The 12,030-nt window shown below is 43.8% G+C and overlaps 1 protein-coding gene across 1 annotated transcript in view; it reads right to left on the minus strand.

Moving 5' to 3' along the window:
- The window catches only part of TNFRSF11A (TNF receptor superfamily member 11a), a gene marked incomplete at its 5' end in the record, with an annotated part of 50,763 nt that overhangs the window by 20,159 nt on the left and 18,574 nt on the right, over positions 1–12,030 (minus strand). The window contains 5 exons of the mRNA XM_081149062.1: positions 417–511; positions 1,854–1,947; positions 5,791–5,934; positions 9,522–9,647; positions 10,823–10,904. Of these exons, the coding sequence (XP_081005188.1) occupies positions 417–511; positions 1,854–1,947; positions 5,791–5,934; positions 9,522–9,647; positions 10,823–10,904 (541 nt within the window). The remainder of the gene's footprint in view (positions 1–416; positions 512–1,853; positions 1,948–5,790; positions 5,935–9,521; positions 9,648–10,822; positions 10,905–12,030) is intronic.

The raw sequence follows: 12,030 nt of genomic DNA on the forward strand, positions 1-12,030 counted from the left end.
TCAATTTTCTTTTTTTGTTTTGTATATATAAATTCATTTTTAGTTATCCATTCCAGAGTAAAAAATTATCAAGTAAACAGCATATCTGGAATTAAAATACTGACAAAAATGAAATACTAAACTGGCCATGGATGGGATGAGATGGCAAGGAGAGATGAGCCTTCCAGATATGGTAGGTAATCTGGGGGAAATCTAGGAGCTGACTAGACCAGGCCACAACTACCAACCAACCTGCTGTATTTAAACATAGCATTTAGGGGTGGAGGTGGGGGTGGGGGAGCTTATGGGGGATAAATGGGGAATACACGATACAGTGTACAGATGACGTGTTGTGAATTGTGCACCTGAAACCTGTATAGTTTTGTTAACCAGGGTCACCTCAATAAATTCAATAAAAAGGAAAAAAATAAACATACCATTTGGTAGTTTTGTAGATGGCAGAGAAGAACTACAGACCACGTCTGATTTATTGGTCCCAGGAAGTGCTTCTGTCTGTCCAAGACTGGTACAGCTGTGGGGGCAAAGGGAGTTAAGTGCTTCAGTTTTATAGTCTTATCATTTTTTTTTTTACTATGCTTTTTTTAAAAAATTGATTTTAGAGAGACAGGAAGGGAGAGGGGTAGAAAGATAGAAACATCAATGAGAGAGAAACATTGATCCGCTGCTTCCTGCACGCCTCCTACTGGGGATCAAGCCCACAACCAGGGCATGACCCCCGACCTGGAATCGAACTGGTGACCTCATGGTTCATGGGTTGACGCTCAACCACTGAACCACACTGGCTATATTCTTGTTTTTTAAGAAAAGCTACAAAAGGCTCTGCTCCACTAGACTGCTAGCTCCTTCAGGAGAGAAACCCAGGTCTCCCTGGACATTTGGGTCCCCAGTGCCTGTCCACACATCATCCAGGTGGACAAATGAATGAACAAAAGCAATCTGTAAGAACTACTCCGAGAGTATGGTCCGAAGGATAGTAGGTTGGTGTCTACAGTACAGAAGGTTCCAAATGCTTCAATTGCCAAGTGATAAACTTCTGATGAATGCTCTTTTGAAGTTGAAAACACAAAACCTTTTCAACATAAAACTTAGGTAAGCGGATCAGAAAATAAATATTTAATGAGAATTGATATACTATGAACTGAAAGAATCATTATATTGATTATTAATATTTAACAAGCAGCATGCAATGAAAGGACCCAGGTTCCACTATAGATACACTAACATAAGTATGAAATGGTACATATGAGATGATTCATTCAAAATGATTAATTACTGAACAAGACTGGAAACAACCTAAATGTCTATCAATAGGAAACTTACTCAATTACAGCACATCTCTACAATGAAATATTACATACCTATAAAAAGCCATGAAAATCTAAGTGAACTAATATGGAATGAATTTCCTTCGAGATATATAATGTGAAAAAAACTATAAAGTGTTTACAGTATGCAAATATTTATGTAAACAGGAGGCTTCTTTATGCACACACACATCTCTAGACAGTAAACTGGCGGTATTGGGAAGCTGGGCAAAGTGGGGGTGATGAATGAATGCTAACAAGTGTCATCAATCATTTTCAACTAAATAAGGTTAGAAAAGGGACAAAAGAAGCTGCAACTCTAGGTCAAAGATTGAGTCAAACTGAATCTAAAAAGTAAAACAGTGTCTGTCACATCGGGTTGAAGGTTGGTTGGACGGGTTTATTTTGCCCACCCTTTTTCCATTTTGAACACGGCTTCGAGAGGGAGCCTCACCAAACGCAATCAGTCTGTTTCCAACCCAGGTGAGACCACGGAGGATGAGTGTTTTAAAATCAACAAATTCTCCGGGCTCCTTCGTTGTCACTTACTTGGTCCAGGGTTTGCATCTTTCTGTAGAAGAAAAGGCATCGGAGAAATAGCCGACAAGGCAGGGCTCGCACACCGTGTCTTTGTTGAGCTGCACTGTCAAAAAACAAACGGACAAACAGAACAAACAAAAACCAAGCAAGGACACTTAGAGATCGGCCAGGATGGTGGTCCAGAAGAGAGACAGATAGCAGGAGCTGACCCCCTGCCTCTCACCGCCCCATCCTTCCCGCCCCCGCCGGCCTTGGCTCATTGCTTCAGCCCCCACAGGCTCGAGAGGGCCCGCGATCCCAGCAGGAGGTTCAGGGTTATTATGTGCAGGAAGATAGCTGGCTCAGTGTCAGGCCACTAATGCCAGTATCTGAGTTAGGTCCTGACCCTTTGCTATTCAGAGCCACTGTCCTGGTCACCAATACTCTGTTTCCTAGCCAGGGAGCCTGCTGTCTGACTTGCTTTAACCAAGCACCTGTCTGATCCTCCTTTTCAGTCTTTTGGGCTTACACCAACCTTGATCTAGAGAGAATGGCAGTGCTTTTACTGCTTTTAAGAACAACTTCCTGACCTGACCTCTCTGATCAGCTTAATCTCACCAGTCCAAGTATGGGACTGACAACAGGTTTCTTAAAAAAACAAACAAACAAAAACCCCTACAGGTCTCTTTCTCTTAAACCAAGGGTAGGTAGCAAACTTTTTCTATAAAGGGCCATATGGTAAATATCCTTTGCAGGCCTTCTGGTCTCTGCTGCAAATACTTTTAGCATGAAAGCAGTCCCTGTATGCGGCTGTGTTCCAATAAGACTATTTACACAAACACAAGTGGTGGGATGGATTTTGGACCCCTGCCTTAAGCCACAGCACTGAAAGCAGGAATTGATCCTGCTTAGTAAGCTTGTCTTCAACGCTCTCAAATTCCTCGTAAAACTATATTATTGAAATAGGAAATGTCTCGGATTTCCTATGTTTATTGCCTTTACTGCTACTGATACGAGCTGACCCTTTGGGAATTCCAATAAAGAAGAATATTGGTTCCATGCGATATCAGGATCAGGCAATCGACTTGCACCAAAACCATAGATTACTCTTGAAATTAGTAGCACTTCTGTGATTTACTTTCATGAATAAACACTAACATAAGGAATTACATGTTTTTTGTCCAGAGTCGATGGGAAGTATCTTGATTTCTGCAACTGCCTCCATAAGCAGGGTACCCCTCCTTCAGTCTATTTGATTTGCCTTAGAGTGATATTAACAAAAGCCCAGTTAACATCTAGTCAGCTCACATAAATTCTAACAGCCTTGAAAAAGATAAACACACTCTAGAAGAGTAACCCTTACAAACAAAGAGACTTCTTAAGGAGCTACAAGGCAGTAAAGCTTAAAGCTCATTGATTTCCCTACACTGGGCCCCCCTATCTGCTGTTTGTAACTGACCTGCCAGGGGCACCCTGCAGGCTCTCTGTCCCCTTTTCCTTTCTTAATCACACTTCTCCCACTCCAAATATGGCTACGGTGCCAAACCTCTGAGACGCTAAGCAAAGCAAAAAGTGGAAATATTGGCCCATGGACACAGACAATAGTGTGGCGAAGGCCTGGGGTGGGGTAGAAGGGGTCAATGGGGGAATAAGGGGACATCTGTAATACTTTCAACAATAAAGATAAATTTAAAAAAAATAAATATTGGTGATGGCAGAGCTCCTGCATTCAGAGCATCTCAGTACAGTGTCCGTCTCTCCCTATCTATTCATGGCCAAAGTGTGACAACAGAAATAGTGTAACTGGGACCAGGCTGAGTTGTTCTGAATTCAAATACAGGTGACCCTTGAACAATGTGAAGTTTAGGGTTTTCAACCCCCCTGTGCAGTCAAAAACCCATATATAACTTTTGACTCCCCCCAAACTTAACTACTAATAGCCTGCTGTTGACTAGAAGCATTATTGATTCCATAAACAATTAACACATATTTTGTAGGTTATATGTATGATATACTGTATCTTACAATAAAATAAGCTGGAGAAAATAAAATGTTCTGAAGAAAATCATAAGAGAAAATACTGTAATGTATTTACAATACCGTAAGTTTTTAAAAATCCGCATATAAGTGGACCTGCGTAGTTCAAACCCATATTGTTCAAGGGTCAACTGTACAGTGCAAGGTAGGGCAAGGGTGGAATTTTCATTCACCCATGCCATCCCCTCTACTTCCACCTATTGCCAAAGAATAAGCCATTCCCAAAGGAGCAAGGCAGACAGGACATCGATCAGAAAAAAAGCAGAAAAGGTGACAGCGCCTTTTTCATGCAGGTGACAAGCTGGCGGATAGGCTCTGGGCCTTGTCTATCTGAGAATCAGAACTCGGAAGGGAGCCGGCTGTCACAGGGAGATTTATTTTAAAAATTGAAAAATAAAGTCAATATCAGGATGATCACTTTGTAAGTTATATAAATGTCTGATTGCTGTTGTACACCTGAAACTAATGTAATACTGTATGTCAACTGTAACTGAAAAAATTTTTAAATTATTTTTAAAAAATCAAGCCAGACTTTTGCTAAGAGAAAGCTTGTCTGGTTCAGTAGATACATTTGATAATCAGGATTGATTCTGTGATGGACATTTTCCTCAATATGAACTGAAATGAATAATATTTTAATTCTCCTTAACCCTGTCCAAGTATTCTGGGTTAAAACAGAATGCCTTTAAGGGAAAGGTGAACAGGTATAAATAATTTGTTGTCTTGAAGAATAAGTTTTGGCATACTTCCTAGAAGCCAGGACATAACTGCCGCTAAGAAACACTTTTCCGAGTCAAAAAGATTTCTGTTTCTTCACTTCCAACAAAACTGCAGGACACAGTTGAGTTTTTAACTGAGCAATCATTAAACACGCGTTTGATGTCGCATCACTGTGCTCCCAGACATGCCACTCAGGAGGTCCCGACAGAATCGAGAGACATTCCCGTCACGGAGGTCCTTCCTTAGCCATTTAGTTATTTATGTGAACGAGTTTCTCAGCACTTAGTGGAAATAGGAACAATGTTGAATTCTGTTGCATTTTAGCAATAAGTTCTTTTCAACCATGAAGATATGAAGCAATTGGAAAAACTCCATTCATTATGAAGAGCATAAAGCCTTTATTTTTTGAATGATAATATAGCAAAATAGAATATGTTCATTTTTGACTATTGTTAATAACTGTAGACAATTTAGTCCAGAAGAAGTGCTTTTAACCCTTAGAACCTTGACTCAACAGAACATTTTTTAAAATTAAGATTTCAAGTAGGTGCCTATTTTTTTATAGGAAAAAGTATGAAAGGTGATCAGTAAAAATCTTCCAAGCACAAAAATACATTATGATAAAATTCTGCGGGGAAGGTGAACTGAACACAAATCAAAAGAGGTAAAAGAACTGTAACATGTCCCGCAGTTAAGGCGACCAGTGCGCTTTTACCCAGATGCTGGGTATCAAATCGCTATGGTGTTAACATGACGCTGAATATTTTAGAATGTTACTATCGTTATCATGTCTTGGAAACTAAGGCCTTAGTAACTCTTCAAATTCGTAATAAAAAATTTGAGCTGTCCACTTAAAAATAGGCTAGGAGGTGCACGGTTTTTGCAAAATTCGGCTAAGGGGGGTGCACGAATGTTTTGTTTTCTGTGTTTTAAAGTTGGAGGAGCCCTGCATTATTGGGTTCCCTCCTAAGGGGGGGGCTAAGGCTTCGCAGATGGAGGAGCCTGGAGACAAGCTCGTGGGCCAAGCGCTCACGCGTCCTTGTTAGAACCGAACCTGGGCTCCGTCCCCAGGGGCGCCCCAAGCTCCCTGCGCACCGCCTGGCTCCCCGGGGCGTGGAGGACGCAGGGAAGCCTTCTCAGAGCGGGCTCGGGCCTCGGTGGGGCTGAACGGCTCGGCGAGAGCGGGCCAGTGTGGGAAGCACCCCCGTACCCGGGCGTTGGGCACCCAGGCCGGGCGCGCACTCGGTGTTGCGGCGGCAGCAGTCACAGTCCTCGCTCCAGTGGTAGCCGGTGATGCAGGCGCAGCGCCGCGGGGCCGTCCGGTTGCCGGGCTCCAAAGCCATCAGGGCCTTGCCTGCGGGGAGAGAGGCAGGGCAGCGAGGCCGTGGGGGGACACACGGGGAGGGGGGCCCGACGACACACCTCCCGCCACATGCTGACACCACACCCACGGGCCTCCTCCAGGCCACTGACCCATTCAGGACGCTGGCCTTCAGGGACGCCCAAGTCCCCTCTCAGCTTCCTGTGCCGGCACTAAAACACCCTGGTGGGGTTTTTTTTTCTCTCTCAATAATGAAGAGTCGTGTGGCTTTTTAAAAGTCAATTTTCATGTTAGGAAGATCACGGACTGGGGAGTTCATGATCACTGATTACTTTGGCTAATACAAAATAGACCTCATAGTTTTCCCAATTTTTAGTAAATTCAGATGTGATAAATAGCCTCAACACGGATGCTAGATGGGGTTTCTGGAGATCGGGGATCCTCCTGACATCCTACAGGGCCACAATTATTCAGAGTTGGAACATGGGGGTGGGGGGGGTCACTGTGTAATTAGCTAAGTGGACAAGTACAGAGGTTGGGCCTGAAGACATACTTAGAAATTCATCTCTCCCACTTACTCAAGATAACACGTCTATCTTTTCTCACAAAGCGCAGCAAAGCGCTCTCCTGTTACCCCAATCTCCTGGCCCTGCCCGGTTTTTGTGCTACAGAGGCAAATGCTCACACAGTTCATCCGCAATAGCCAGTGATTTGTATCTGCAGTTTCACCTACTCTTGAAAATGTCATCGTAGCCCCCGAACCAACACCCCTGGCACTTCTGGAGAAAGGCAAACATTTTCAGCCACTCGCTGACCATGCATGTTCCCAGGTGAGGGTGAACGAGGTGACCCGTTCTGCCTAATTGTTTCAGCTCTCACACTGGAAACAAGTGTCCTTTTTGTGGCCTGTTTAGTGCTCTACCTTTTGTCATTTTTGTGCTTTTGGTGGGCGATTCCACGGTTTAAAATGTCCTCCAAGCGCAGTGCTTGGGCGCCGTCCAGTGCTTCTAAGCCCAAGGAGGCTGTGATGTGTCTCATGGAGGAAATACATGTTAGAAAAACTTGGTTCAGGCAAGAATTACAGCACTCTTGGTTGTGAGACCAATGTTAATAAACCACAGTATTTACTAAATAAAGTGTCCTTAAACAGAAACTCATATAAAACAAGGTAATGTGTTGATCGGTTGACAAAAACGCTGTAACCACAGGCTGAAGGAACAGAGGTTCAGTGGTTGCTGAACAATGAGAATCGATTGCACACACACACGCGATGGAGCGCAATGACATTATTTAAAACAGACCTTTTACCCCCTCACCAAGAACCCAGCCATGCTGGCACCCTGACCGCAGACTTTCAGCATCCGGAACAGTAAGATGTAAATTTTTGTTTAAGCCACTCGGTCTGTGGATTTCTGTTACAGCAGCCTGAATGGACTGGAACACAGTTCCAAGGGGAAAAGAAACAAACCAGAAACCTGTTCCCTCCTTCACTGTCTCAAGTGGCAGCCAGCAGGGAGGGACACTTCTGACCCCCCTACCTTTTGGGCCCAAGCATGGTGAAGCTGGAGAAATCTCCATTTCCTTCTGTGCCCACTCTCTGAGGCCCCGGCCAGCTCAGCAGCACCAAGGCCAGTGTGTCTAAACACGCGGCGCAGGATGCCTGGAACACACACTGACATTGTCGTTTCCTTGAAAAATCCTAATTCCAGCATCTCATGCAAATGCAAGTGCATGTAAGCCTGACATATTCTTGACTATCTTAATTAACCAGGCTTTTCGCTTTAATCAATTTTGGCAGTAGACAGAATGATTCTTTATTTCCAAGAGACAGCAATGAGTCAAGGTCATTACTAAGCAGTGGGAAAGAAAAAAGACTTGATCAGATGCTTCTCCTCAGTGGAGTTTCCATGTTATCTTCTCCAAACAAAATCTGCCAGCTGTCTCTAACACATTAGAAAAATTATGGTTTTAAAAAATACTTATTTCCTTGCTCTTTCCACTGGGAAAAAGAAAAGCCTATAAAAAAGGCCTGGCCGGCATGGCTCAGCGGTTGAGCATCAACCTAGGATCCAGGTGATCAAGGTTTGATTCCCGGTCAGGGCACATGCTCGGGCTGCAGGCTCGATCCCCAGTCGGGCACATGCAGGAGGCAGCTGATCAGTGACTCTCTCATCATTGATGTTTCTGTCTCTCTCTCTCCCTCTCCCTTCCTCTCTCTGAAATCAATAAAGATATATTTAAACAAACAAACAAAAAACCTGCAGATAAGAATCCAGAAGAAATGAGCCTCCCTAGCACCCAGAGTGAGGTCGCTAAATATGATGTTTTGCTGAAAGTGATCAGGAATCCTTGGAGAAATGGCTGGTTCCAAGTGCAGGGCAGGAAATGTCCTAGATGAGCCAGGAAGAAGGGAGCTCTTAAAAAGACACCTGGGGTTGTATCAAAGATGAGGGCCACCTGGAGGAGGTGGGACAATATGAGCACCAGGAAAACTAGTAACTGCAATAGACAAAAACACCTCAATATGTCTAAATTCACGAAGTCATAATATTCATACAAAGCCTTTGGAGAAAGCTTGCTGATCAAGTCAGTACTTTGAAAAGTGGTAAACAAAGTTGCAAGCATTCACCCTGCCTTTCCTGTATGTGATGACCCTCAGGGCAACAACTCGCTGCTGAGGGAAGTTTCCCTTTATAAAGCATTCCAGCTAAGAAATGAAGAAGGCATGATAGAACTGGAAAGTCGCCGAATGAAAACGAACCTGGGCCATGATCATCAACAGCTGCTAATATCACAAAAAGAGAGAAAAGCAGCTGTTACATGGTTCCTGACATAACTACATTTTACCAACTACGAAGGAGTTTTGCCAAAAACAAAACAAAAAACAAACCAGAATCTGAGCAGCCTTCTAGATCTCACAACCACTTTACAAGAAATGTAGGAGGTAGAAGAATAGTTTTAAATGGCACCAAGGGAGGGAGTGCAACCAGCAGAAATCAGACTGTGGAAACCCCACAGGACCGACGACAGGGTTTCTCCCCCAGATAAACTGAATGGACAAAGGAAAAAGAAGGAAAGTAACCGCTAGGTTGAGATTTAAGAGTCATATTTTGATGCTGATTCCTGCAAATAAACTACAGTTTTAAAAAATTTGAGGCAAAAAAAACTATAGCAGACTGATAAGGAGATCAAACTGCAGAGTCAATAGAACATTTATCGTTTGGAGAAAAGACTTGAGAGTCAGAAGATCTGACCTGGAGCCCTGCTTCTCACTGGATAACTCTGGAGAAGTCATTCAACCTCTGTCAGTCTCAGTTCTCTTCATCTTTAAAATGGGATCGTTGCGACTACCTCACAGGGTTTTTGTGAGGATTAAATAGCACAATGTACATGGAAACACTGGGGACGTACTTTGTCAACTCTAAGAGGTGTTCCATGATTAAACTGCAACACAAACACAGTCCAGAACAAAAGTTCTCAGTGAAGAGTTGCTTCTGGGATCTGAAGCGCATCTTTCTGTGGTCTGTGGTCAAAACTTCTTCCTCTGCCCCCCAAAGGCTCAGCCCTGCTGTATCTAAAAACATCGTTTATCCGCACTGCCATTGACTTGACCGGCTCACCTGTATCGCAGACTTTATGCAGCAGGCATTTATCTTCTTCATTCCAGGTGTCCAGGTATTCATCCTGGCCGCAGGGCACACAGACACTTTCCGAGGTAGTAGTGCATTTGGAAGACATATACGTTCCTTAAATCAGAAGGGGGAAAATACGCTAATCAAAAGTACCCAAAAAACAAAACAACAAAAATGCACCCATCTACTGGACCATTTATATGACCGTGACCCTGGGAAATCCCCCAGAGACAGTGTGATACAGGAGACAGGGCCACATCTCACAGTGATGGGCTCCTCGGGCCTCCCAGCTGGCTGAAACAGCCATTCTGGGGCTGCTGGGCCTGTGGTCACAGCAGTCTTTTAGTTCTTCCATGGGAAAGATCACCCTTTCCGCCAAACCCCTGCTGAGTACGGTAAAGAACAATGGTTTTCAAACTGGCGCCTGCAGAACTTGAGGGGTTCCCTGGGGGCTAAGCAAGAGAGGCATCCTTTCACCTCTCCCCTCCCATCTTCAAAATTCCCCCTACCGTCAGTCTGGATAGATACCTTCTGTCCTACACATACCGTGAGCTCATGGTTAACTTAGTTTGATCAGACACACACTCACATACACAGTGGATCTTGGTTCTGCACATCCAAGAAATATTTGTAGCTGAAATATCTACAGGGTCTTGCTATAAGGTAACCACCTATTCCTCAAAGATATGCTCCCCTCCCCAGAGCAATGAGCTAACGAGGACCCCGTTGACTCAGGAGTTCACTGGGGCTGTAGAAATGCGTGGCCACAACCCGGTAGAACAATTTTGGGGACGTTGTCGTCACCAGCCCACCTTCTGCCCCTCAGCAGGTATGTATGTGGGGAGAAGGTATAACAGGGTTTAGGCAATTTCAGCAGCAACAATTCCGGTATGGTTATCCCTGCCTCCCCCCCCCCAATTTTTTTCTGTGACAATACTTTCAACAAGAGTTGAATTTCATATTTTGACAGTTTGAATCCCAAAGTGCTAAAACATGCTTTTAAAAGCCTTCCTCCTCCTCAAGAAATCGCATTTTGGGAAAACAGCGTTCCAGCACAAATTAAATACCAGTTTCTGAACTTGCTTTTGATTCTCAAGTGATTTTACCTTCTGAGAGAAAGGTTTTTATCTTCAGAGCAACAGACGTTACCACCTGCCATGACCATAAAAAGTCCATCCCATTTCTTTTTTCATCTGGCAGATAGAAATCATTCCTCAGATTTTAAAAAAAACTAACACAAGCCCCTCCCACTTTTGAGGGACAATGAAAGGTGGCTCAGAAGTACAGACCTGGTTTACACTTGTTACAGCACCGTCCAAAGCGCTCATAGTGCCTCTCGCTGGCACACGGAGGGGTGATCTGAAAAGTCACCTGAAAAAAAATTGACATCAGGCAGAGATTATGCACAAGTTCTTTCTGAATAAATAAATAAAAATTTTTTAAATCATCCAATTACATTTTGGTAAAGCATAAGAAAACACCATAAACACTCCTAAAACTGCTCTATGTAATATTACCCCCCCCCCAAAATGTTACTTTCCTACTCTAGCCCATTTCCCCCTAAAAATATACAACCAACTGATGCTGGCATGAAAATCCACTTAAATATTTTAAAATATTTGGGTTATGCTCATGGCAATAAGAGGACTGAAAGGAAAGTTTACGAATTGGATGCAAAAGTTTGAAAACTGATGTAGACAGCTACATATAACATTGGTCCCACTCCTGCGGGTCACGCGGTGGATGACAAGCCCAGTCAGTGTTGGTCATAAACTGTAGGGGAACACGCTGAGGCCCCTTAGCATGTACAGGTGGGCAAAGGTAGGCTTGCAGCTGTTCATGTGGAAAATACTAAAATAATTAATAAATAATACACGAATAAACTGTTTCACATGCTCACAACTGTAAACCCGCTTTTGTGCACCCCTGGATATTATACCAGGGGATCTCAAATTTGGTCTTACAGGCTATCTCTGATTTCTAAACAATGTTTAACACTGCTTACCTTTAAAAATTTTAAACACGCAGAGAATTTTTAAAAGGGGGACAGCAAGCAGAGTTAGGAACCGCGCAGGCAAGGCGTCATGACCGCCTGCTGGCTGAGGGACCTCGGGCGAACTGCTTAAGCTTTTTGAGTCCCTGTTTCCTTTCCGTATGATTCTAATACAAACGCTCGTTTCCAGATCTGCCCATGTCAGTAAAACAAACCAAAAAGCGAAGTCCCTTCCATTCACTTGAAGATTCTTATCAGCATGCGGCAGAAACTCTTTTCCTCATCAGCTTTCTCAGTGTAAGAAAAAAACCACTTGTTGACAGGCAGTCATGTAAAAATTGACAGGGAAACAAAATAGCCCGGTTTAGCTGAACGGACACCAAATTATGCCATGCCAAGGGCCAAGTTCCCCAAGGGGTCCTGGGGGCCCTGCCCTCCGGGACCTCACACACCCGGGTGTGCTATGGTGGGGGCCGATGGGCCCTACCTCACTGAAGAAGGCTG

This window comes from Miniopterus schreibersii, assembly GCF_964146895.1.
Source record: "Miniopterus schreibersii genome assembly, chromosome: 10".
In the NCBI taxonomy this organism is placed as follows: Eukaryota; Metazoa; Chordata; class Mammalia; order Chiroptera; family Miniopteridae; genus Miniopterus; species Miniopterus schreibersii.